Source organism: Oculina patagonica, chromosome 3, assembly GCF_052425735.1.
Source record: "Oculina patagonica isolate OP01 chromosome 3, crgOcupat, whole genome shotgun sequence".
Classification (NCBI taxonomy): domain Eukaryota; kingdom Metazoa; phylum Cnidaria; class Anthozoa; order Scleractinia; family Oculinidae; genus Oculina; species Oculina patagonica.
In genome coordinates this window covers 28,991,612-29,017,785 of record NC_135760.1, presented here as the reverse complement: position 1 = coordinate 29,017,785, position 26,174 = coordinate 28,991,612, and the positions used below count along the sequence as shown (strand labels likewise).

The 26,174-nt window shown below is 37.4% G+C and overlaps 2 protein-coding genes across 6 annotated transcripts; both read right to left on the bottom strand.

Moving 5' to 3' along the window:
- Positions 1-499: 499 nt before the first annotated feature.
- LOC144647424 (lymphocyte-specific helicase-like) lies at positions 500-20,224 on the bottom strand. 5 transcript variants are annotated; one of them, XM_078507229.1, is made up of 20 exons: positions 20,068-20,223; positions 18,277-18,328; positions 17,485-17,592; positions 16,872-17,003; positions 16,181-16,318; positions 13,424-13,621; positions 12,933-13,100; positions 12,436-12,558; positions 10,693-10,794; positions 9,945-10,127; positions 8,680-8,903; positions 8,158-8,283; positions 7,645-7,747; positions 5,752-5,913; positions 4,482-4,621; positions 3,787-4,009; positions 1,999-2,118; positions 1,603-1,719; positions 1,254-1,413; positions 500-937 (listed from the first exon to the last, which is right to left on the bottom strand). In XM_078507229.1, exons 3-20 carry the CDS (start codon positions 17,512-17,514, stop codon positions 687-689), a joined length of 2,700 nt encoding a protein of 899 aa, XP_078363355.1. In that variant the 5' UTR covers positions 17,515-17,592; positions 18,277-18,328; positions 20,068-20,223; the 3' UTR covers positions 500-686. The 5 variants fall into 5 exon arrangements, with proteins under 5 accessions (XP_078363355.1, XP_078363353.1, XP_078363356.1 ...); XM_078507227.1 differs by having other exon boundaries at positions 18,281-18,328; XM_078507230.1 differs by having other exon boundaries at positions 18,277-18,317; positions 20,068-20,216.
- A 2,185-nt stretch (positions 20,225-22,409) lies between these two features.
- Positions 22,410-26,168, bottom strand: LOC144647426 (selenocysteine-specific elongation factor-like). The gene is made up of 2 exons (XM_078507232.1): positions 25,562-26,168; positions 22,410-24,839 (listed from the first exon to the last, which is right to left on the bottom strand). The coding sequence occupies exons 1-2, from the start codon at positions 26,006-26,008 to the stop codon at positions 23,544-23,546; spliced, it is 1,743 nt and encodes a 580-aa protein (XP_078363358.1). The 5' UTR covers positions 26,009-26,168; the 3' UTR covers positions 22,410-23,543.
- Between the last annotated feature and the right edge of the window lie 6 nt (positions 26,169-26,174).

Genomic DNA, 26,174 nt, shown 5'->3' with positions numbered 1-26,174 from the left:
TGGGGTAAGGTAAACCAATCTCCCGAGCCAGGGCTCGTGTTAAAAACGCACGACTATAGGGGACTATGGGGAGCAGCGCGAAAAAATTAGATAACACCTTCAGATCGGAGTACGAGTACGAGATTGAGCACGAGTTCGACTTTCAAAACATAATGCTTCGATAATCACATTTCACACCATCTCATACTAATAGTCTCCTTTTCAACTTTCCAATCTGAAGGTCCTTAATTAGCTCGAGGAACGGCGTGTGACCAACTCTCGTCTTGTTTTCAGTCGTGGGTATTTTTGAGGCTACTTCCGCTGCCTCCGAGAAGAGAAGGTAAAGCTATTTTTAATGGTTAATCAGATGTAACGAGCCCAGAGGGTAGGAAACTCCCGTATGAAAGGGTCGGGGATGATCGTCAGAAAATTCAAATTAAACCCGAGAAAGAGACCAATCTGGACAAGACAACTAAAGAAACTATTTTTTTGCCCCCCACACTATACAAAACACACCATGCAATTTTAATATCAACTTTAATACCAACTTTCCCATTATTTTTTTAATACACCCAAGATGAAAAATGAAAAGCAAAAAAACAAAAACAAATATATATATATAAAAAGTTTACATTATAAGAATAATATCAATTCCAAAAAGCATAAAATAACTCATAGGAGAAAAATGTCGCAAAAGGAGCTGCTGTTCAAGAATCAGTAGTATTGTCCACCACACGGAACAATCCACAGTTTCTTTTTGATTGAGAACTTTGCTGCTGTTTACTTTGTCCAACTTTGGTGCCGCAGAGATCACTCCTGTCCAGCAGGGCCTTCAAATCTTTATCACTAATCACCAGACCGTCACTGGAAACTACCTTCTGATGATCACTCATCTCCAGCAATTCACGAAGTTCGTTTGAATCAAGTACAGCTGTGTCTTGGTTGCCTTTGAATTTACCTACAAGCATGCAAAACAGAAGTAACTTTCAATGATAAACTTCGGATAACTTTCAAGGAGAGGCATCGCCTAAACAAGAACCCTGCTGTCAAAAGATTAAACCAAATATCGCAAGTGAGACCCACTGAAGTACGCGATTGAAATGGACACACAATGGGTGCAAATGGAACTGAATGCCACTTACAGTTAGAAATAAAAAATCCGTGCAAGGGGTGTGAACATGGTTTTTATTTGGTTTGCAAATGGACGTTTCTGATAGTTCCATTCACATGCAATGCAGACTAACAAGTTTGAAGCAAAAATTAACCAAACTAACCCTTGTGAATGATCATCTTTTCAAGTTTTCTCTTCGCTGATGCTCTCTCGACAATCTTCTGATCTATAGTGTTTGCAGTGACAAAGCGATACACAACAACTGGTTTTGTTTGACCAATCCGGTGACAACGATCTTGAGCCTGCAAGTCCATTTGTGGATTCTAACAAATCACAAAAACTTGTCAATTAATCTATGCTGTACATTAATTTTAGCCACTTCGGTAACTAATTAAGTATGATCTACTTCAACTGAATTGTTTAGAACTGAGTATTGATAAAGATTACTAAATTATAGACTTCTTCATAGGAGTAATATTAACAGTGATGATTATTGTTGAACAGCAACTCACCCAATCGCTATCATATATAATTACAGTGTCTGCAACAGCCAAGTTTAGACCAAGTCCACCAGCCCTTGTGCTTAAAAGAAACACAAACACTGACGGGTCAGCATCAAATTTCCTCATCTAAACAGGAGAAACAAAAAGAACATCAAACACCAATTTCTAGTTTCAGAAAACAGAGAGAACATTCCATGCTGTTAATGTCATGCTTCATAGATATTACACGTAACTTGGTACACCAATATCACACTTTTCGGTTAAAATCTCAAATCTCTCTCTTGGAGATGGAACTAACACGCAATGAGTTTTTCCCTTTTTTAACTTTTTTTAAATATGATTGTAAACTAAAAAGAAAAAATTGTTGATAATTGTCAGTTTATAAGTCATTTATTTGAGACTTGCCTCTTCCTGCCTGTCCGATACTTTCATTTGCCCATCAAGCCTGCAGTAGCCATAGTCCCGAAGAATACAGTAATCCTCCAAAATATCCATCATACGGGTCATTTGCGAGAAAAGCAGCACCTAGGGTGACACAAGTATAACTTGCTTAGTATTGCATAATTGCACATCCTTCTCTCAGTGCTGTGCATAATCTTATGCGTGTTAAGCTTGCAACAGCGTGAGCACAAGAAAATGGCGGCTTTGTCTTTATGACTTGGCATGCACAAGAGATATATTTATTAAACTGCCGTTATTCTTATAGATGAGTATGTCAGGGTTCTCATTAGAAGGCGGGACTTAGCATCACCAGGATACAAAAGCAGAAAAAATAAATAACCACTGGAAATGTGAACTTGACCAGAACTCATGGATTTGAGACAAATGCATACTAGGAAAAAAAATAATAATATATATAATCAAATTGTTCCTTTGGGTCGATGCAGTACATCTATTGTTTGTTCCCAGGAAGAACGAGGTTAACGGTTCAAATAATATCATGTCTGGAAGCATATATTGTAAGGAATTATGGAGTATTTTAAGGGGTCCTCTTGATCTGTGATGAAGCACTCGCCCTTGCTGTTTAACACTTTGATCAGACAGTACAATTATACGTGAATATTTATAGACGCTTCAGGTAATTTAACAAATCGACCACATTTTTCCATGGTCTACACTCTTATAGACCATAGAAATGACGTCAGAAAATGTTCAAAACTCAAGTGGAACCACGAGGCGTTAGGCGAGTGGTTTCACTGCAAAGTTTTGGACATTTTATGGCGTCATTTCTATGGTCTATAAGAGTGTAGACCATGGAAAAATGTGGTCGATTTGTTTTATACCATAACAAACTCGAACAAGTATTTATCAAAAGCGATGCCTGAGTGAGCGTAAAGAAACTTTGCCGGTGGGACGTAAAGATTCCGCTCCGACACGTAAAAACGACAATGATACAAAAGAAGATGAACAAGAATTCAAAGAATATCAATTTTAATTACCTTTTCCTCTCTCGTTGAGTGTGTGCCTATCGCTTGAAGCGAGCAAGATTATTTTTCTTTCTGAAGATCTTGTTAGCGCTCGTTCACTGAACATCGACAGTCTCCTGCCGGTTCGTTAGCACCGTTCTTCTCAGTTAGACCAAAAATTCAAAAGCCTGGTCAATTTTCTTTCGATAGATCACCTAAGTAGAAGTCCAATCCTGAATTCCGAAAACAAACACCCTCATACGCACTTGATTCAAACAAAACACGATGAAATTCGCTTTCATTCATGGAGACCAAACTTACACATCTTTTAGCCCGCGCGTGTGTGTGGCGTGATTTGACGTCACTTTCATGGTCTATACTCTCATCGACCATTACTTTGGAACAATCAGCGCGCGAGAATTCTCTCGGTTATGGTATAAAATGACCTTTAGATTGGACTACAGGTACGAGTTTGAGGACGAGGACGAGTTTTCAAACCAAATTCATGTGCCTCCTATAATCACTTATCACACCAATCTGATCCCTAATGTTTATTTATGTGTTAGTCAGCAACAGAAAAGAGTTGAAGTTCAGGGGATACAATTGCCATTTGTCTCAAACTCCAAAGTCCTACTTGAACTCGATCTCGTACTCGTAAGTCAAATCTTAAGGCCGCTTATATCAATGCACAGACCAAATAGTTTTAAATTATACCGTGTCTGTCACCGACATCAGACTGTAATTTCCAGCTCTATTTACCTGTAAGAGAGTAATATTGAAGTAATACCTTGTGTCCTCTCTGTTTAAGTTCTGGCATCATTCGATCAAGGAGTAGCATCTTGCCACAACTTGTTACTAGCTCCTCATCAACCTTGCGTAGTAAGGTTTCCTGCTCAACAGGGCATTCTATCAGATATGGATGATTACAACACTTTCTTAACTGCATCATGATATTAGTCATGCGAACTGACACAACTGTAGTAGGTGCACTGGTGGAGGTAGCAGCATTCCTGTAAATGAATACAAGTCACATTATCTTTACTTAGTCGCTCAAGGTTGAGCAAAATACTGTTATTTGTCAGTGGCGAGGTCAGTTGTTTTGGACTTGGCCCTTCATCCCTGTTAAAACGTCTGTTGTGAAATGTGCCAGGAGAGTAGAATTTCACATTGTCAAGGTATTTTGATGCACATGTGCACAAATCACAATAAATATAAATCGGGATTGAGGCCGCACGGCTGGCACGTTCCATATCCTGCCTCTTCTTCTTACCATTTGCATGATTTCCCAGTTCCAGTCTCCCAGCAATGGTAAACAAAGGTTTGCTGATTTTAGAAAAACCCTTTACAATATTATTCAATAGCAATCCCAACAGGGTTTTTTATTACAAATGGTAAGCACTCATGATAACCGGCAGGTGAAACCTTTCGAAAAGACAATTCATTTGTTAAACTGAATAGTAAACAGTTACAGGAGTAACAAACCTGTTGTTACACCTTGACAAATACTCCTGCACTTCATCTTCATCATTGTTGTCATTGAAAAAAAGCTTGTAACTGATGTCTTGGCGGCCCTTTCTCTTCACTCTCCCAGTACTACTACACTCAACTGGGCCATCATTTCCCTGGAAGAACAACATTCAGACATAACTTGCAATGTAATGCGATAGCCAACATTTCAAAAAATCACTTATTTATAAGTGAACTTAAGACAAACAATGCAGCAAATGTAAGTACAAAATGTCCACTTCAAAATTTGTCATTTAACAGTGGGCATAAGTAGACCCTTAATCATATTCCAATAACTTTATATCTGTAAAAAAACAGTTTAAGTTGGCTTCTTTGAATATCTTCTTAGCAGCTGAGTTACCAGACCTTTTTATTTGTTGTGAATTTTAAACCATTAATATAAATCTAAACAGTACGAAATGGCTCACAAGTTTTACAGTTAGAATCATACCATGCAATAACTGAGCAAAACCTGTTGGTATGAGTATCACAAGGCATCAGCCAACAAAATTCATCCACAATAGATTGTTTTTTGCCGTATTTCGGTTTTATGACAAAAATTGTCCTCAAGGCAACTAAAGAAAATATACAAAGCCAACATACATGTATATGTATGCTAAATAAGCTGCCGCAAGACACAAAATGACAGGCACCTACATGTAGGTGACGAACGGTTAACCAAAGTGTCTAGTGGGGGCGCTCAATGAGATAGTGTGCACGTGACAATAGGGAACTTAAGCAATGGCGATGGCAATGTCGATGAAACAATAAAGACAATTAAGACTGTTGACATAGACATGACTCAAAAGTGTTTAGATGAACTTTGCAAGTTATTCAAGATATACTATTTAAAAGAGCATCTTTGTGAAACAATACCATAGTAGCTGTTAGAAATAATTTGGTGCCTGTAGTTGTTGTTTTTACTTGTCAAAATGGTTAAAGAAAGGTTGCAGACTCACAGTTGTCATTTTATTATCTGTAACTTATTAAATGAATCCATCTTTGTTATTGTACATTTTAGTCCTGTAAACTTTGTACTAAGCTACCATTCTGTAATAACAAGCAGCCTTTCCCCTCCACCCTATTCCAGTTTTTTTTAATTTCTAATCTGCTCACTTTCCCTTGGTTAATAATTAAGATTCAGAGACTTTGCCCCATCCTGGTATCGAGTCTTGTCTCAACATCTTCATGAGAAAAAACATATTTATTTATAAACATTCATCTGGTAAGAACCAAGAAATGATACCTTCTTGTCACCAACAATATTTGGGAGTGTCTTGTCTAAACTAGCTTTGTAAAAGGTCTGCTGCTTTAGAGTCAGTGGTGCGTAAACCAAAACCTCCTTTTTTGGTGGAAGTGACAACTCAACATCAGTCTTTAAGCGTCTCAGAAGGAAAGGTGTCAGGATCTGCAGAATGAGAATAATGCTCCTATATATTTCCACAAAATATATAACATACATGTATGAATGACAGGTGCTTTATTATTTTTACTATACCATGCAAAGAATCATCTGGAGAAGAATATATGACAATTGAAACAGATACAAATAACAAGGGTGGACGACAATATTTTGTTTAGAGTTTGTTCATTTCAGAGCTGGTTGTCCAGGACAAGTAGATTTTGTGCTGGGCTAGTGACTTTTCATGTTCACACAAGGTTGGGCAAGTCGTCTGCCAACTAAATCATAACGGAAAAGTAAACTAAGACAAGAATGCAACTGCCCAGGGCAAGAGCTGAGAGTTATGTGTCCGAAGGGCAAGCTGGAATTCAAGGGTTTTTTAAAAAATGTTTCTGTTAAAATTTAATTGATGACCTTTTGAACTGTGCTGCAAGGCAATTTATATTGTTCAAATAAAAAAATAGCTTTAATTCAAGAAAAATCAACATAGAAATTAAACACAAAAAATCAGCTAGTCTGCGAACAATGTCTTTCCTTTCCTAATGTAAGCCGTGCGACGCGAGCGGTAAACGTCGCCAACGGCGGAGGCCTAGAGCGGAGGCACAACACGAATTCTAAATGGATGCAAGGACTGGTCTTACACGAACTTTATTGAAAACATAGAAAGCTACGTACAAAACAACGATAACAAGTTAAAAACAGACTATTTAAACGGTACTAAAAAACGGTGATAAAAACGGTACTAAAAACGGTGATAAAAACGGTACTAAAAACGGGAATGAGTTACATTCTGAACAACGGCACAAACAGCAATCTACCAGAGGACTAGCAAGCCCCTCTGGGGAGCTAAGCTCCACAGCTAACTCAAATAAAATGCACAAAACTACTTGTATTTATACCCAAATCTACAGTACACATTTGTCTATGTGACCGGAACTGGAAGACAATTACATCACAATTACGTACAAGGGGATTAATCAACGCCCTTGACCAAAGTCTAACTGATAACTAAAAGTGTTGACAATAGAAAACAGAAACATGACTAGTAAACCCACACACAGGATTTACCTAAAGGAACTGGGTGTTTACCCACTTAACCACTCCTACAGTAAAAGTAACAAAAAACTACACAATATCTAAGCGAGTTAAATCCTACAATTACATGATCTGACCTCCAAAGTACTCTAAACAATAACGCAACAACTTTCTAGACGGTGAGAGTAAACTGATCTGCTCACGTCTGCAACATTACGTAACAGGTCACGGATAAAAATAAAACGACAGTACAAGAAAACTATTCCTAAAATTATTTAGAAATTCTGTTAAAAAACAAGCTAAGTGACACTGTCACACTAAGTTTGTGAAAGGGGAGCGTGGAATTAGTGTTGAGATGTGCCTTCCCTCAGTTGTATAGATATGCAAATGGAGGAGGACAATATGGATTTATTAACACATGCTTTCTATGGGTGGCTAGATGTTACCTTCAATGATTTTATTTTTATCATAAAGATGTAGAAGTCTTTGGTTATCATTTTCGATTTAAGAAGAATTCTGTGAGATGATACAAAACTATTTGTATCTTTGTCTGTTTTCAGTCACACTTTCAGAAAGGAAACGTATCCCATTCAAGAATCCATTTTAATGCCAAAATTACTTGACTTGTTTTTAAGCCAACAGCAGTAAACAGGGACCAGTTTTAAAGTTTTTAAACCTTATGTAGTGCATTATGTAACTTACAGCATGAAGTCTCTGCAAAACTTGATCCTCTCTCTCTCGTTCAATGATCCTCTCATTTCCACCATCTTCATTGATAGCACTAAAATCAAACCACCTCTGAAAACTAAACACAGATAAGGTCGGGTGAATTTTTAAATAAAATCAAGGGAATACAGGAAAAACCTATGTGCACAGTTGTACCAGTAACCAGTGGTTTACAATGACTTACTAATTAGGGGGTACTCTTCTGAGCAAGGTGCTTACAGAACATGCATCTACAGCAAAGTCATAGAGCTGTCCTAACAATTCCAGAGTTTGTGTTACACTGCACAATTATTGATGGATAGAAATTATCAATGCATTGGTGGTGGGGATCCCGGGGTGGGGATGGGGAAGCTAAGACAATGCCAGCTTTTCATTGAAACAGATTAGTGTCCCAAGACTTTTGTCTAGGATTGTAGTAACCTTATTTCTCAGAGATACTACACATGAACACACACATGAAGATTAACAATAAGGTTGAACTAAGCTCACCTTTCCAGGTCATCAAATATGTCTGGCAGGAGAAAGTTTAACAAAGACCACAGCTCTGACAAATTGTTTTGCAATGGAGTGCCTGTCAGTAGCAGACGGTTTGCTGCCCTGTAAGTCTTCAATTCCCTGATGAACACCCAAAGTAAAACCATTGTTTCAAAACAACAGTTATTATTACTTTCTTCCCTACTTACAACAGTTTTTATAACCGACATACTATTTGCTAAAAAAAGTTAATAGAGAAATTCTAGGCTAAAAGAATATAAATTAAGAAAAAAATCAGAATGTTTTCAACTAAGTGATCATCACAGTTAAATGTCACTTGTGTCTTATAAGTGGGGTATTTCATTGTGGACAGGACTTAAAGAGTGCCGCCTTCTTTACCATCTAGTTTAGAGACCTTCAACTAACTATGGAATCGAACATTTTGTCTTCATTTTGACTATCAACTGTCTTTTGACCAGTTCTGTTGACTTGACAAAACTTCCACAGTTTAGATTATTTTTCATGTTTCCTTCTCACCTTATAAGTCTACAGTTGAGGTTTTTAATACGATGACCTTCATCAACAATAATGTACTTCCAGTCCAAAGCATGAAGGCTTTTCTGATCTCTCATACAAATCTCATAGGAGGTGATTACCACTGGAAAAGCAGAGATATTGCCTTGCACTGATATCAGCTTTTCCATCTGGGACCTCAGACGAAGGCGATCCTCTTGTGAACCATGATAGAGTATTGCAGGAATCTAAAGAATAAGGATCATCAAACAAAATCACCATGGTGACAGTACAAAAAGACAACCGGTAAATTATACACACAACAAAAACATTATGCTTTAGAATTTTTCTTTATAATACTTTCTTTTCCCTCTGGTTTGTTCTGAGGTTCCTTATGCCATTATATATAAGCAGTAAAAAATGCACCAAGTAACATAAAGGTAGCTATTTTCTAGGAAGTCATTACAGCTTTCTTTAAATGCACACAAGATGGTGCCATGTTGACAATGGTTTTCTAGTATATAACCACACAGAGCCCTCAATGCTCCACTTTGCTCTGTGATGGTCTAATGCTTGAAATACCAACTTTTCAAAATACACTACAGCCGCTTTTTTACAATGGTCCACTATCATAATATATATTATGTTAACATAGAACTTTATGCATTAATAGTTGTCCAAGACAACATTATTCATATACGCAGTCCCAGTAAAAATGGAATACCTAAGTAAAACCAGAGCCAACCTTGTCACATATGACTTTCTCAGATGTCAATTACCCTACCATTAAACTGATTGGTTGATTGGTTTTCCCAAAAAAAAAATCCCTCCATATCCCAAACTTGCTATTTTTAGAACTGTATAATTACATGTATAAGTGTTTTTATGGAAAAACCATTTGTCAACAATGGTCCTGCAATGATTTTAGTTTAGTTTAGGAAAGCCTCTTTCTTTTGTGAGTTTCTATTCCTATTCCTTAATTCTTCATACCACTGATCAGTTTCCTGACACATGAAACTCTATTTTAGAACAAAACTCTCTGATTACTATACCTTATCCCTGACTAAACCGCTTGAAACCATACCCAGCAGCACATACCCGTATAGCTTATCTATAAGTGTACCCCCACCTCCTGGTGTGTCTACTAAAAGACTTAAGACTACTCACTCTATTTTTCTAAGAGGGATAGTCAACTTAACTGCACCTCATTGACTATTCACTAAAAAAAATGAGGATTGGAGTGTAAGGGTTTATTGGAGGTTAACATGTACATGCTTGTTATAGTATACCTTTGGAGCAAATTTGTTAAATTCTTTCACCCAATTAGGAAGGGTGGAGAGAGGAGCAGCAACAAGAAATGGTCCTTGGACTCCCATTTCAACCAGGTGTGCCAGTAGTGATATGCACTGCAACGTTTTCCCAAGACCCATCTCATCTGCTAAGATACCATTCATGCCATTTTCATAAAGCACCTGTTCATAAAAGACAAATTAAGATTGTTTCTGGCATAAGTACCAATCAACAGAAAGTGCATTCATTTTCATCAGGGATCCATACATGCAGTCGTCCGAGATGACCAAAACATTATGAAAACTCGTCCACTGGATGCCATGCCGGGTAAGTATGCCATCTTGAATACTTGCCCGGCTGATGACTTGGAGAAAAAACGAATATGGATCCCTGTTTTCATGTGTTGAACTTTACTGTAAGAAAAAAATAATAATCCAAAGCAAAATTAGTTTCTACCTTAACACGAATATGTCGCAACATGTGAATTTGGAACAGCAAGTCTTCTAAATAGATTAACAAAGGATCTTAATTAAGACTGTTGAGTATTGGAAAATAAAGATGGCATTGTATGTAACTGAAACAACAAGACAACTCACTTTAAAATTAACTTTCTTGTGTTTAGTGTCATGCTTGCTAATAGTACTCTTGTTTTCTTGTCATTTAACAAGACCATGTCATTTTATAAGGACATTATAAAAAACAGTACTATAATATTTTTGTAAAAAAATAATATATGCAATAGTGTACCTTCAGCCAAGCAAGGCCTTGTAGTTGGTAGGGCCTGAGTGACCCTCCAGAAATAAATGTTGGTTGAATCGTTGATTGATCATCATTGCAACTAGAACCAGCCTGATGTGCCAAAAAAAAGTTCAATTTAATCAAAATATGTTTTTACCTTAATTACATTGTACCATGTTTAGTATAAAGTCCAAAGCAGCAACCATGCACAAGTAATTGTTCTTATTATATGACTAGCTCCGTGAGCGGTCAAGATGAAACGAATCCCGTGCTCTGATTGGCTACCCGAGCGGTCAAGATGGAGCCATCTTGACCGCTCGGGATCTCCGGCTGTGTTCCCGCAAGCGAAAATCTCTTCAGTTCCGTCGACGCTACTACATACAAAAAGCTTTTCCGTCGTAAACTTGAGCTGTGAAACCATTTTCCTAAACAACACAAATATTTTCTGCCTGTTTCTAGCGAAAGAGAGTCCGATAACAAAGTAATAGGTCTTGAAGCGAACAAGAACAAACTAATTAAACGACAAATGTTAACGAGTTTCGTGAATTTTATTTGCCACAACAACCAGCTATAAATACAAAAATTAAAACGCAAAGCTACTTGACGACATGATATCGGTTTTGTTCGGCGGAAAAGGAAGAGAAGTCAGTGACATACCTGAAGAATAAAGAATTCGGCAAACTTGTCATTTGTGTAAATCTTGATGGAGAAAGTGGACGGCACGGTGAACCAGGAAAACATCTTTTCGTCGAACATTTAAATCAATGATATAGGAAAGTTCAAGCTTTTCCCGTGAATTTATAAGCCCAACAATCACAATTTCAATATTCAGCTCGTGTCACCGTGACGGCAGGTTTGCACCACTAAAGCGTCAGAAGCGAGCAAATACTCTGCAAACGTCCCATAATCAAAGGCTGGCGGCCAGATGGAATGGACATTCTTGTTTAAGGCTTCAAACTTAATGTTGATTCGCAATTTTAGCCATTTCAATATCCATTTGAGGGTTAAAACAGGTTAAAAAGAGGCGAATTTCGCTGTTGTCGCATCGTTTTACTTCGTCTCGATTCATTCAAGAATTTGACAGTCACTCGTTAAACTTTTAAACCAATGAAATGATTTTAGCGTGCGCCATTGATTGTGCATGCAACTGGCTTCCTTTTCAGTACTCGAAAAAAAGTCATATAATAAATCCTTTATTGACCAAGCTTGTTCGGTCAAGATGGCAGGATATTGGCCTCGTTCTTTTTTTTGCGTGTTTATGGACCTCGACTTCGTCTCGGTCCATAAACACGCAAAAAAAGAACTTGGCCAATATCCTGCCATCTTGACCTCACGCTTGGCCAATAACCCATATATATCTATGTTATTACATCAAGAAAAGATCTCTCGTCTAATTAAGAAGGTTAAATTTCTAATACAATTTAAGGCCAAATGCCAGGCAAATTCCAAGGTCTACTTGACATCTGATGGAAAAATGCATCCAAAACATGTGTAATGTCTGTGGTGGTGCAAAGGCAGGCAATACAGTGAAGCAAACACTGTCAGTTTTTCAATTAAAGGCTGCTCTCTCTGTAGTCTCCTCTTAAAACTGCTTATTTTTAACCATGTCTGTTGTTGCTAACTGGATGGGTAATGTCTCTTTAGAAAGGGTCAAGCAATGTCAATTTGCCTTGAGTCTAAACAATATTGATGTTGACAAAAATATCACTTGGGTAACTTAAGTTAATTCAGATGAATAGTTCAAAATATAACCTTGTTTTCCTCCAATTGCTTGTCATTCATTTCTGGTACACACTGAAGAGTAGTAGACTCCTTGGCAAGATGTTCAGTTTCTTCATTTCTTTCCTCGGCTGCTTTGTGTCTCTTGCTTAATGACTGCAACAATGGTAGCAATAACAAAAATATTTTTTGGTACCTGACTAGCCATTTAGTGGGAGGTGTTTGAAACCAAACTACTCTGACAATCTCAGATAGTGCAAAGTTATTGTATGACTGAATTACCCCACTCACCTATACAGGTAACCCACAGCAGTCAAGCCCACAGCTCATCCCCCCCCCCTCTTCACTCCCTGTAACCCATTTCAAACTGACCTACATTGTACACAGGGCAGCATGGTGGAGTCAACGAACCCGGAGCTCATTAGTTTTTAAACTGCAGCATCCAAGATATTAACAGACATTTTTCCATTAATCATTTAGCATCCAAGATTGTCGGTTTCAAAGGACATTTGTTTGTCAGTAATAGTTACCTCTCTGTCAAGATACTCAGATATCATGTAGGATGAAGAATCTTCCATCTTCCTTTTTGTACCAGATTTTCTTTTGTTAGAGACTGCTCTCTCACTCTGACCACTTTCTACAGATCCATTCAGTTTCTTCTGTGTCCTTCTAGTTACCCTGCCTTCTGCCTGAGGAACCTGCAAAATACAAAAAAGCAGCCATTTTCAACTTGGAGGAATGTCTATTTCATATCTCTAGTGAGGTCATCTCTCTTTTGCTTTACATCATGCAGGAGCTTAAACAAGATTCTAGCAAGGCCATTTTTCAGTTTTTTAAAGAAAAATTGCCTGAATATGGAGAGGTTTCAGTGGTGCAAGGGAATCTGGAAATGGCAAAGGCTATTGATCATGAACAAGAAAATAAAATGAGAAAATATGATCTTCTTCCCAATACTTAATGCTGACGATGGATCATACAGTAAAATGGCAAAATTTATTTTACACATGCAAACAAGCATTACCATTTGCATAGCTTCCTTTTCCTTGTTCTGCTTCTTCTCTTGTTGATGTGCCATCCTTTCCTGCTGCTTTCTTGCTTCCAATTTCTGTCTTTCCATTTTTTCAAGAAGAAACTGACAGTAAATGTTTGACTTCTCTAATAACAGCTGTAGCCGAAGGTATCTTTGTTTGTCCTCCATCTTCTTCCACTCTTTTTCAGCCTAGGTTAAAATGCAAACAAAAGAAATTTACAGTGAAGAGAATAGAGAAATGGCAGGCATTTACAACCCAACAAGACAACAAAGGCAAGTATATTGTGTTGTGGTTTAAATTTATCTTTGGTTTAAAATTTTTCAAACCAGTTTGATTTTAAGTGCAGAATGCACTTTTGTAATGCTTTGTTTGTAATGCTTTGTTTGGCACTAAACCATTAACACACTAAGGTGGAAATTTTGGTAGTCTATTAATTAACTGTACTTGAGAAGGGAGCAGGGGGTGGGGAGCAACTGACCATGCACCCCATGTAAGACGTGGAGTATATCTACATTGCTTTTATATCAAGATCTCAAAGGTATATATTTGTTTCAGAAAATGCTATGCTCTTCTTGTGGTACTCTTCTTTCTAGAACACTTTGCACTGAACGTGTACAAAGACTGGTCTACGCTATTTACTGGATCTCTCGTCCTGAGGTAGGATTCCTGTGGACTTTGTGGCGCAAAGTTAATTAAAAATGAATTAAATTAGTTTTTAAGAAATCACAGCAGTTCATGCCAAAAGGCTGATTCCAGTCCTTTGCCCTTTTTGTAATATCAAGGTTGCACTGTAGTACAAAACACATTCTGAGAGGTGGTACAAAGAGCTGTGTGAAAATTTCTATGGAAATTTGATGAACACACAGTGGGCCTTAAGGTGGCTCAACTGGATTTTTTAGTGGTAACACCGCTCAAGTTTGAGAATTGACGACGTCGCCAATAACAATGCTATCGAAAACCGATCACCACAGTTGTATTAGATAAAGATGAAATTTTTTTATGACCAGTGTTATATTGACATCGGAGTTGCCATAGCGACGAAATGACGTCATTACGTTTTTTACTTTCGATCGTATTGCTCGGCACCAGGAGATTTTTTCGAAAATCGCTCAAAGGAGCTTGTACCACACATAGCTGCCTCGATGTTGGCAAAGTTTGAACAAATTCTATGAGAGCGTTTTCGAAATATTTGGGGATGAAGTTTTCGGGCCTATAAATACAGTCAAAAACATACTAACGAGAAAATGGGATAATATCTAAAGAAAATGACGCGCCTGTGAATTGAAATTTCATCTTATAGTAGTTTGATTCCATTTAAAATCGTGTGTAAAACAGTGGTGGAAATTGCTTTGGTCGATTGCGAGAAAAAAGAATTTGATGAGCGTGCGTTCAGGTGCTCTTGTTGCCATTTTTGTTTATAATTTGGTCTATGCCTACAAAAAAGACAATAAATTAAAAACCGCTCGATGAATTTTTTTTAAAATTTGACAAACAAGAGGTTTGTCATCATCTGATATAGCTTGCAAGTTTCAAGCTCATTGAAAACATTTAAGGCAGTAAAATTGGGCCTCCAATGTACTGATTTTTTCTCGAAGATTTCGTGTTTACAAGCGAGTGTCCTCATTATTCACAGGTATTGTTTTCAAGTGTCATATCTACGTGCACCACTCCAGGAAAAAGATTCATTTGCATTAAACAGGACGCTCGATTGCTTTCCGAAAATTTTTCCGAAGCATGCTAATCTGCCTTGGGGTGAGAATAGCAATGACAATATATGCAGAATAATAGCTTTCGTTTTCTGGACAGAGGCTCTTGATATCAATATCCCTACAAATGCTGTTACAATTTTTTAAGCAATATAAGCATGTTTCGGAAAATTGTTCGGAAAGCAGTCGAGCGTCCTATTTAATGCACATGAATTTTTTTTGTGAAGTCGTGCACGTGGATATGAAACTTAAAAACAATACCCGTGAATAATGAGGACACTCGCTTGTAAACACAAGATCTGCGAGAAAAAATCAGTACATTGGAGGCCCAATTTTATTGCCTTAAATGTTTTCAATGAGCTTGAAACTTGTAAGCTATATCAATTGATGACAAACCTTAAGTTTGTTAAATTTTTAAAAAAATTCATCGAGTGGTTTTTAATGTATTATCACTTTTGTAGGTATAGACCAAATTATAAACAAAAATGGCAACAAGAGCACCTGAACGCACGCTCATAAAATTCTTTTTTCTCGCAATCGACCAAAGCAATCCCCACCACTGTTTCATACACGATTTTAAATGGAATCAAACTACTATAAGATGAAATTTCAATTCACCGGCGCGTCATTTTCTTTAGATATTACCCCATTTTCTCGTTAGTATGTTTTTGACTGTATTTATAGGCCCGAAAACTTCATCCCCAAATATTTCGAAAACGCTCTCATATAATTTGTTCAAACTTTGCCAACATCGATGCAGTTATGTGTGGTACAAGCTCGTTTGAGCGATTTTCGAAAAAATCTCCTGGTGCCAAGTAATACGAGCGAAAGTAAAAAACGTAATGACGTCATTTTGTCGCTATGGCAACTCCGATGTCATTATAACACTGGTCATAAAAAAATTTCATCTTTATCTCATACAACTGTGGTAATCGTTTTTCGATAACATTGTTATTGGCGACGTAGTTTATTTTCAAACTTGAGCGGTGTTACCCCTTGAAAATCCAGTTGAGCCACCTTAAGTGGAAACTTGCTATCTACCTTATCCATCATTTGCTGTTGTTCTTTACAAGTCTCTTCATGAATAACTCTTTCTTCTTCCTCCATGGCTTGAGTAATTTTATTCATCCTTGTTTCCTCAGATAATGTATCTGATGAGTGGCTGGCCTCACTATTCATCTGTAGAGATCATGAAGAAATGATTCACAGAAATAACTTTTGAACAATGTTTCTAAGGAATGTGCCATTTAAGATTTTCAATTCATTTCTCAGTCAATATTAAATTGAACCCTATAAACGCTATAAATATCAGGAATATCCTCTCAAGTGCAAATGTTTCATTCGTTGCATTGCGCATCTCTTACTGCGCATAATTTTATGCAAGATAAATGCAAGCACATTAAGAAAATGGTGGATTTTTCTATTCGACTTGGCTCGCAAGAGAGATAAATTATTGTTTTCTTGCAAATGAGTACCAGGACCTATAATTTTTTTCTTTTTTTCTGAGTCTAGCAATCACCTTCTTTCTATTAAACAAATATAAACAAATTTCTATCGTAGAAAACTTACAATCAATGGAAATATAAACTTGGCCAGTACTCAGGATATTATTGTGACCTCGAGATCACTGCATGCTAGTAGCAAGTTGAATCAGTGTCAATTTAAATGGCCTTGTGGTCCAACGCTATTGGGCTTGTGAACCATTATTCTATACAGCAGAATGCTAACTTGCCTTGTTTATTTCTTGAGTGGAATCTGTGTTTTCATTGTTGTTGAGGTCTAAAGTTGTCTGACCCATAGACTGTGATGAAAAATGGCTGTCACTGAGAGCCCTTGTGTCAATTGTGCTGGCACTTTCAGAGTCCTGGAAAACATAAGTTGCTCATAGTCATAATTTTTAATACTATTAACCTGTCATCATGCCATTCACTCTATGTACTTTAATTCGAAAGAAGTATTTAAAATATATTTTATTATAAAACTGCTGGAGCGATCTGTGGTCATAGCTTAAAGTATAAAAATGGTTTAAACAGATCTAAAAATATAAAAGGATACTCTAAATTTTCGATCGCCCTCTGCGGTCTTCTTCAGAGAATGATGGATTTTGCAAGGTTCGCAGAATTTAAATAAGTTTCACTGACATTATTGTTTGTTGCCCCCCTGGGGAGCAACTAGCGATGCGTAAACCCTTGGGAACGGCGCACATTCGTTTCTTCCGTTTATAATAAAATAATAATATTATATATTGTTTTTTCTCTTTTTGTCTTCTCTCTGTCATTGTTTATGAGCTAATTAAATATAATTAAGTCAATAAAGGTTCTTTAAAAAAGATAAGCTATTCTTACTTCTGGACTCTTCTCAAGTCCTGCTTCCATTAATTTCTGTTCTTCATTTGAATTCACTTGATCAACTGCAGGGCAAGGAGCACTGTTACCCTTCCAATAGTTTACAAACTGCAATGTTGGATAATGACACACTTGTTACACTTGTGTACCCATACTGAGTCAATTTTGATTGGCTAGATCCAGAATCTTGCTGAGAGATCCCTTTTTTTTATGAATTAAATGTGGCTGCGTTATTATATTTAGTCACACAAAGTTGGTTTGCCTAGGTATACAAATTAAAGGAAGCACTCCACTTCGTTTGCTTGCCGTGAGTAGTTCAACTCTGGTTTGCTTGCGGTTGGCTTTATTTTTTGGCCTCCTGGGGAGTTGAAAGCCCAAATAAATTCAAAACAGTCCTGAATTTGTGATCAGAAACAGTTGAGAAATCTGCCATGTTTACGTGCAAATTGCCAGCCTGGTTACATAGCATCTCAGGAGATGGAGAACAAAAGATATAGTTGATAGAAGTTCACCTAATAGACCGAATGCATAAATGGCTGCCAATTTAAAATTCTTTTGTATGCATTTAAATAAGCCTGACTAACCTCGTTTTTGAGTTGATAATTCGAAGAATTTTTGCTCTAGAGCGAGGTTAGTCAGGCTAATTAAATGCATACAAAAGAATTTTAATTGGCAGCCATTGCTTCGGTCTATTAACTAAAAGAATGTTTAGTTTCATGTGAAAATTGGCATGTTAACACATGAGGCTTTAGAAAAAGACTAATGGATAATGATTTAATATTTTGCACATACCTACCATTGTAGAATTCCCACATGCTAACTGCCTGATCTACCTGTTGAAAATCTACAACTACAGTTACTTTAAGTAAACAACTTCAAGTTTTGGTTTATGAGGCAAGTACCTTGATACTAACTATAGCCAAACCTCATTCAACACCAGGGACATGGTTTGTTACATGTATATCAGGTATCAAATGAGTGACACCATTTTAAATGATCTTCTTCTGATGAAAAGTCAGTTACTCAGGTCCCACCTATATAGCATTTCCAGCTTAGATTCATAAGAGCATACACTTGGTGTACTCCATTATACCATGACTGGAGCTAATTAAAAACTCCCATACAAAAAGAAGAATGAACAAGGGTCCTGCATGGGCTTAAAATAAAATACAGTCATATAATAATTAACAATTAGACTACAAGCCTGAGTTTTATATGAGCGAAAAGCCAATGAGGTGCAGCCTTATTAGTATGTTCTTCAAGCCAATTCCATGGTGTTTAATTTTATATAGGGTTATTGTATCTGTGATGACAACCCTTCAAGTTTTTTTTTTCTTAGTGATCATTTGGCCACTGACTGCTCAATGAAAAATGAAAAATTTTGTTGCTATTCTTTTCAATTTTAGCTGCCAGGCTGGCGACTTCGGTTCCAATGTAGTCACCAGCTCTAAAATGTTAATCCCCATGGCGACCTAAATGATCTTAACTTGGAGGGTTGGATAATTATAATCCACATGCATAATTATTTCACAGGGCTGTCATTAAGTTTTTAAGCAGCCATGGCATTGAAGTTATCACCTCTAACATTTCACTCTGTATGCAAGAGTAACATAATACCAATCAACATCTTCACCCATAACCTTGAGTGAATTCAGCCATAACAGGTGATACAGGTTACAGCACTTAATGACAGTCACAGACGTCTGGACACCCCCTTGAAAGTATGCAATAACCTAAAGAAAACTAATCCTCAATTTAGCAGTGGCCTCCTGCAAAGCACCAGCACCATACTTCACAGTTTCTGAACTGTCTGCATACTGGGCAGTTCATGGCTGGTATGATAGAGCAGTTTTCAAGTAAGTGTCGTAAAACCAAAACCAAAGTAATTACTCTGGCCAATCGCAAAGGACACAGACAATCCAGGGAACCAATCAAAACTCAAAGCAAATACATGTAGCTGACGTGAAGCGCGGGAAAACGTACGTGAGCGAGTCACAATTGGTTTTGGTTTTAGTTCTGATTGGCTGAGAAAGTGGCGCGAGATTTTTAAACCAATCACTGATCGTAGTAATGCAAAACCAAAGCAAACGCAAATTACTTTCGACACTCAAGTGAAAACCGCTCAATATTAATATCATACCAGCTATGAACTGCCCAGTGTGTGACAAAATTTCGATCAAAATACATCACAGATAACACAAAATACATTAAATTAAAAACAAATGATAATAAATGATAATGCTTGTTTGAGTAAACCAGCTGGAATTTGATTACACCGAAAATCTCTCAACGGTTGTTAGTTGGTCCCGGGTTAATTATGGACCATTATGCATGTTTGACGACTGTACATGTATTACATAATAAACGTTCTTGTAATATTAACTTGAATAAGAAGAAGGTAATTATACGAAGGAAACACCCATTAAATTCAAGTAAGCTTAACTGAAATTTAAAAGTTCAAAGACAAAATATAAGAACTTAAGCTGAAACTAAGCTTTAAAATGGGCAGCATGCACAACCACATGGCACAATACTAAGATTTAAAGCTTACACTTAAGCAAGGCCCTGCGAATAAAAACTTACCGCTGATAAAACAGGGTTCATATCTTATCTGCAAGGATGGACACAAAATTTGATGTAACAGCTTTAAACTGCTCAAACCTAGGCCAAAACGGTCATAATATGTCGAACGACAGTGCAGCGAGCTACAAGCAAAATCTCGGCAATCGATCACGTACGCAAAGATTCGCGCCAAATAGTCACGTGGTTTCAGGTGTACTTATCCGAGGAGGACTCGGCGCGCGATCGGATGTTCCGACTATAAATCACGAAATATCTGCCAATTCTGCGTATTTTGTCAGGTAAAAACCGACGCAAAAAGGCCGAAGAACTATTGAAGTTGGAAGGGGTATACGATACTTCAACTAAGCAGAATGCTATTTCCTAATCAAAAATGTGGTCATCATATGTCAATACACATAAAATCCCGGGGGGGGGGGGGGGTACTCCCATAAATTTCGGATAGGGGTGTGCCGCCAAGGTTCTTAAACCCTGACCCTATTTAAGGATAAAGAAAGCGAAAATTGATACCCTTTTTAAGGCCCAAAACCGAAAAAAGACACCCTATTCAAGGGAAGGAGAAGCGTTCCGTGACGGCTAACCGCGCACGGCAAGACACAAATCTTTATAAAATCGCTTTACTAATACCTGAAAAGAAAATTCTGTTTTAAGAAACCTTTTTTTCGTTTAGCTGGGCGTTTATTTTAGCTAATAGAATTTAGGTACCCTATCTAAGGATCGCACCAGGAACACATTGCCAAAAGGAGCAAAAATGATACCCTATTTAAGGACCGAGAACCTCAAAAACCATACCCTATCGGGCGGCACATACCTATATAGGCCACATATGGGAGTACCCCCCCGGGCATAAAATAGCCCAAAATTCTTTGAATTCTTTGTTTTTGTGTTGTTCCTGGAATTATCCCACGGAGGGGTTTTTGGTTTGAACCCCCCCCCCCCCCCCACCCCTCTGGAAATTCCAGTTAAGCCCCATACTAATCATTGAAAATTTTGGCTTTGAGACCCCCCACTTCAGAATTTCTAATTAACTTCCATGGGGTGGGTATGGATATTTTCTGGAACTGGACATAGGAGTGCAAGCTTGTCGGAATCTGCGCACGCAAGCATGTGCAACACCGTAACTTGAAAAAATTCTATTTTGTTGATGTCACGAAAACTAAGCGTTTGGGGCCATCTAAAGAAACATATTGCGCGCGTTCCAAACAGTGAACCTTTTTGAAAATTGGTACACTGGGTAGGATTTTTCTGTTTTTCACCCATGAAAAAATCATCAAATTTTATACTTACATTGATGCAGTGCGCGCAAAAAAAATTGCGAAAACCAAACACTCTTTAGATGTTTACTTTGTTATACCAAAAAGAGGGAAAAATCCCTGTCTAGAAAGCTAGAAAAACCATCTTAAAGTAAACTTGTATCACAAAACAGGCTTATTAACTCTGTCGCTAGTTGCCATAGCAACGAGATTAAGGTACTAAGGAGTCTTCCTCAGATAGATAAAAGGTACAGATACTTGATTGTAGACATATAGCAAGTGTCATATGAAAAATATTAGAAAAAAACAGAAGCTCACATGCAAATATAATTGCAATGACTTGCAGATTACTATATTAAGCCAACTTAAAACTATATGCACAGGCAGCTAGGCCTACCATCTGATGTTTGTGTGGTCACAGCTTGTCAAGATAATTACTGTATTCAAATTTCTTCACAAATAGCTATATTTACTCCTGTGTTTACCACTCTATTTTACATCAGTAAAATTTCTGTTTTGCCTGCAAATAAAATTTTATGCGTGATTTAGCCAGTTATTTTCAGAGAGGCTGGAACATGGAAAGGGTACTGATTTAAATGTTGAATTGATGAAGATGTCATCTTCAACTAATATCATATTTAAGAATTCGTATAATAGATGTCACGCTCTTGATCTCATTGACGCACAATCATTTTTCACCAACCCTCCTCCACCCCATTCCGGCTCTTTCTTGCTATATGGTTGTTATTATGCTATGTGTTGGTTGATTGCCCCACCTTTGCTGGCAATACACGTTTGTAACAAAAGTTTGAGTTTATAATTTTTTGGATACAAACTGGCTGTGTCAATTTTCACATAGCAATTTTTTCTCCATCATGTTGTTTATATTGCCTTACGAACAGAAGATAGCACGCATTTCATTCAAGCATTCAAACATTTGTGGGGGTAAGTTTATTAAAGGGGTCCACTGACTAAATGAATGTAACTGCGGATCACTTAGTGTGAAATGGCTGGTATTTGACTTAGATAGAATCATTCAGCTAATGCAATGAATTCTGGTTTATAGGATTCAAAAACGACAGAATAAACAAAGTCATGTACTAATCGTTTTTTTTATTATTTTGATATCAGTATTAACAATTAATACAAGATGAAGAAAGTGCTTACCCTTTTTTTTTAAATTTTTTATCCCTAACTTTTTGACCCTCACTTTTTTTCTTTCACCATTTTTTCAACTGTGGCACCTAAAATGGTGGTCAAAATTTTTCTAATATTTAGATTGTAATAATTCTGTAATAATGCTATTTTCAAACATATTTCATGTAACAAAGGTCCTACAGAGGGTTTCCCTTTCCTCATTTAGAGCCATAATCGATTGTAGCCTCCTGGCAATAAGCAGTTAGTGATACTTTTTGCAAGGTGAATAACAGAAACAAGACAGAAACCAACAAACCAACAAACAGTTGAGGCATGTGAGAGGCATAGTGTCCTAATTGTTAGCACACTAGACTCCTGATTAAGGTCAATTTATTGGATATTACACCGCATAGATATTGCAAGTTGAAAATGCTTGTTTTAGGACTTCGTAATCATAAGGTGCTCAGAAATATTGTTGGAGATAAAAACCTGTCACTTCCTAGTTGGTGTTTTTGAAGGTGACAACAGGCCGATTCCACAGACTTCACCTTAGAATTTATAAATGTGTTTAGTGACATTTCAAGCAGTTATCTTGTTCATCTCGGCCATTTTTCAGTTGATTGTTTGTTGGTTGTTGTTTAGAGATGTGCATTTTTTAAATTATAATTTATAGCTGAAGCTCAAAAATAGCTCTCAGAAATGCAAGTTCAAGTTTTTGCTCAAGTCAAGGTCAAATCGAAAAGAATTGATCAATGTTCACATTACATGTCACTGTGATAAGAGACTGGACTGAAAAGATACTCATTATGACAAGATCTGAAAATTTGTAAGAACTTAGCTTGAAAGCCAAGAAGTTTTGCATGAGAAAACTACAGTTACTAGTTGTTGAGTCTTTTACCAAAAAAAACTCATGGACTACACCAGGAACCACTATGTTTAGATAATATTGTTGGATCTTTAGTTTTTCTACTCTTAAGAAGCAACTAATAATTTGCAATATTAGAAAATTTTGCTAAAATTAAACTTTATCAGATATTAATGGTTGATTTTTAAACACATGTTATAATTTTTACCAACATCACTTCTGGCTCAAAACTGTACCATTTTCTTGTTAGGATCATAATTGTATCGCTTAAACTCCAGTATTACTTTAATAGGCTTTGCAGGCTGCTCAACAGAATTTCCTGCCTCTTCTGGAGTTGCTGAGGTGGCTGCTTTATTCTTCCCTCCTTTTTTCCTTTCACTAGAAGAAAGTTTCAAGACAGTATCAGGAAACAGGCCAGTAGCAATTCTAATCTTCACTTTACCACTTTGACCAAAACTGCCCTCAATACTCCCTTGTTCACCTGTTGAGAGTTGCACCTTCATACCAACAAAACTTTGCAGGTTTGTTTCTTTCTTAAAAAGAGAATGTGCAATGACAGAATAATTATCAGCCATCCTTTCAACAGTGCCTTCCCTTGTCTTGGTCTTGTAAATCTTCAGTTGTGGTAAAAATGTTTCCTTAAAGTTTTTGTCCGTGACAGGAACTAATAATCTTCCATGAAATGCTATTCTACAAAGGTTAAGATGTATGTCAGTATCAAGACGTGAGCCAATTACCAAACAATGTTCAGGGCATGTCACTGGTTTTTCAAACTCAATAAAAAGCCACTGTTGATTTGAAAATGGCTTGATTTCAGAATCTGCATTTTCATCTTCAGCTGTGCTTCCAAAATGCTTGGACTGATCCACCACCTCTTCTTGAAAAACATACTCCTTGCTAATATCAAAGATGTTGCTCTCTTGTGAAGGATTCACTGACTGCTCAGGAGGAAGGCCAAACACTTGGAGCTTACCCATCACTGTTTCATGGCCAATGGTAATGTGGAACTTTGACTTTGACGTGATAGCTCCTTTGTAATAGGGTATATGCTTAACTGAGATGACGGCTGCCAACATTGTTAGTATTGAACCAGGGCTGCAAACCAGACCTCTCTCCAACAGCTTTGGATCAAATTGTGTAACACATACCCCCACCCTGTCCCCCTGAGATGCTTCCACTATAGATGCCTTGAACATCTGCATGGATTTGACCTTTTTAGTGATCTTCATGGAGGGAATCTCAATTGTATCATTGACCTTGAGACTGCCACTGAGGATTGTGCCTGTCATCACAGTGCCTTGGCCTCGTATGCAGAAGCAGTGGTCAACAGCAAATAACAGTGGCCCTGATGGATCTCTGTTCGGAAGGTATGCCAGTGATGAAAGTAAATCAACCAGCTTCTGTGTACCAACAGGTTTAAATTCTTGAGAATCAGGGCCTCCTGGCTTTGCTGCCACTGGTAAGATTGGGCAACCTGAAAATTTAGTGTTTTCTAATGTCTTAGCCAGCTTTTTGGTCATCTGAAAAATTAAATAACAAATAAAAAAATTGTTAGACATACAGACTACTGATGCTACCTACCCACCATTAAGGAAGGCAACAAAATAAAAATTTCAATTTTATAATTTTGGGTAAGATTCCTAATTGTGTTTGAGATTACTATTGTTCATGCACTGAGAGTGGATGATCATAGCTTGAGATCATCACATGATCTGAAATGGGCAATTTTAATACATACAAAGCTTAAAATTAAAGGTCTATTACCTTTCTGCATAAAAATTGATTCATCTACAAATTCAGAATGGTACAAGATCAGGCTAGTTGATGGGGTAGGCATTGTTATAATATTTATCATGTATGCGAATATCCAGTTTTCTATGGAGTGAGATCTTTTTGTTCAAATTTCTGTACATGATTAACTGGGCTGTCATCCGCTTTGGCTCACAAAAGGTAACAGTGTAAGCTTTTTTTTGCTCATGCTGTGATCTATTCAGTATCTGACTTCCATCTGATGTCCATCATGTTCATCATGTTCAATTTTACCCTTGGTTCAAATTGTATTTTTCTTACTCATTATCATACATTACATTACCATTGTTACCCAAAAACAAAGGAAAATAAAAAATTTGAACCAAGGATAAAATTGAACCACAACATTTGTACCTTAACTCTACCCTTGAACCATTCTTCTCACATGAGATAAATGATTTTTGTATAAATAAAGAAAATAAAAGGTAGTCACCTTTTCGACCAACACGTCTCTCTTTTCTTCTTTCAATAAGTCGACCTTGTTTAACACCACGACGAGCTTCTCGCAAAGAATCTCTCCAATCACGAGACACTCAGCTGTTTGGGTCTGCAATCCTTTGGTGACATCCACTATGAGCATCATCATATCAATAATCTGAGCACCTCCAATGATAGTCCTGATAAGAGAAGCATGGCCTGGACAATCAACCAGTGTGAACTGAAGAACGTCATAATTATGTTGCTTCAGATGATCTGGGATGGGGACTTGAAATGAGGAAAACCCGAGATCAAGAGTTATTCCACGTTCTTGACTCTGAGGATTCTTATCAAAAGATGCCGTAGATGCCGTTGAGCTCAAAGCTTTGACAAGAGATGTTTTCCCACTGTCAATGTGACCAAGAACTCCAATATTAAAGTTCAAAGCCTTCGAAACCGCCATGACTGAACCGGCTAACAATGGGCTCTGGTGGGGCTCTGGGGGCGAGAATACAGAATAATCGAATGTGAGACGACCACCCGAGGACTCACCGAGGACCACCGAGACCTTTAACCGAGACCTGCCGATTCCATTGGCTCGCCCTCGTTCGCACCCAGTTTACCACTTC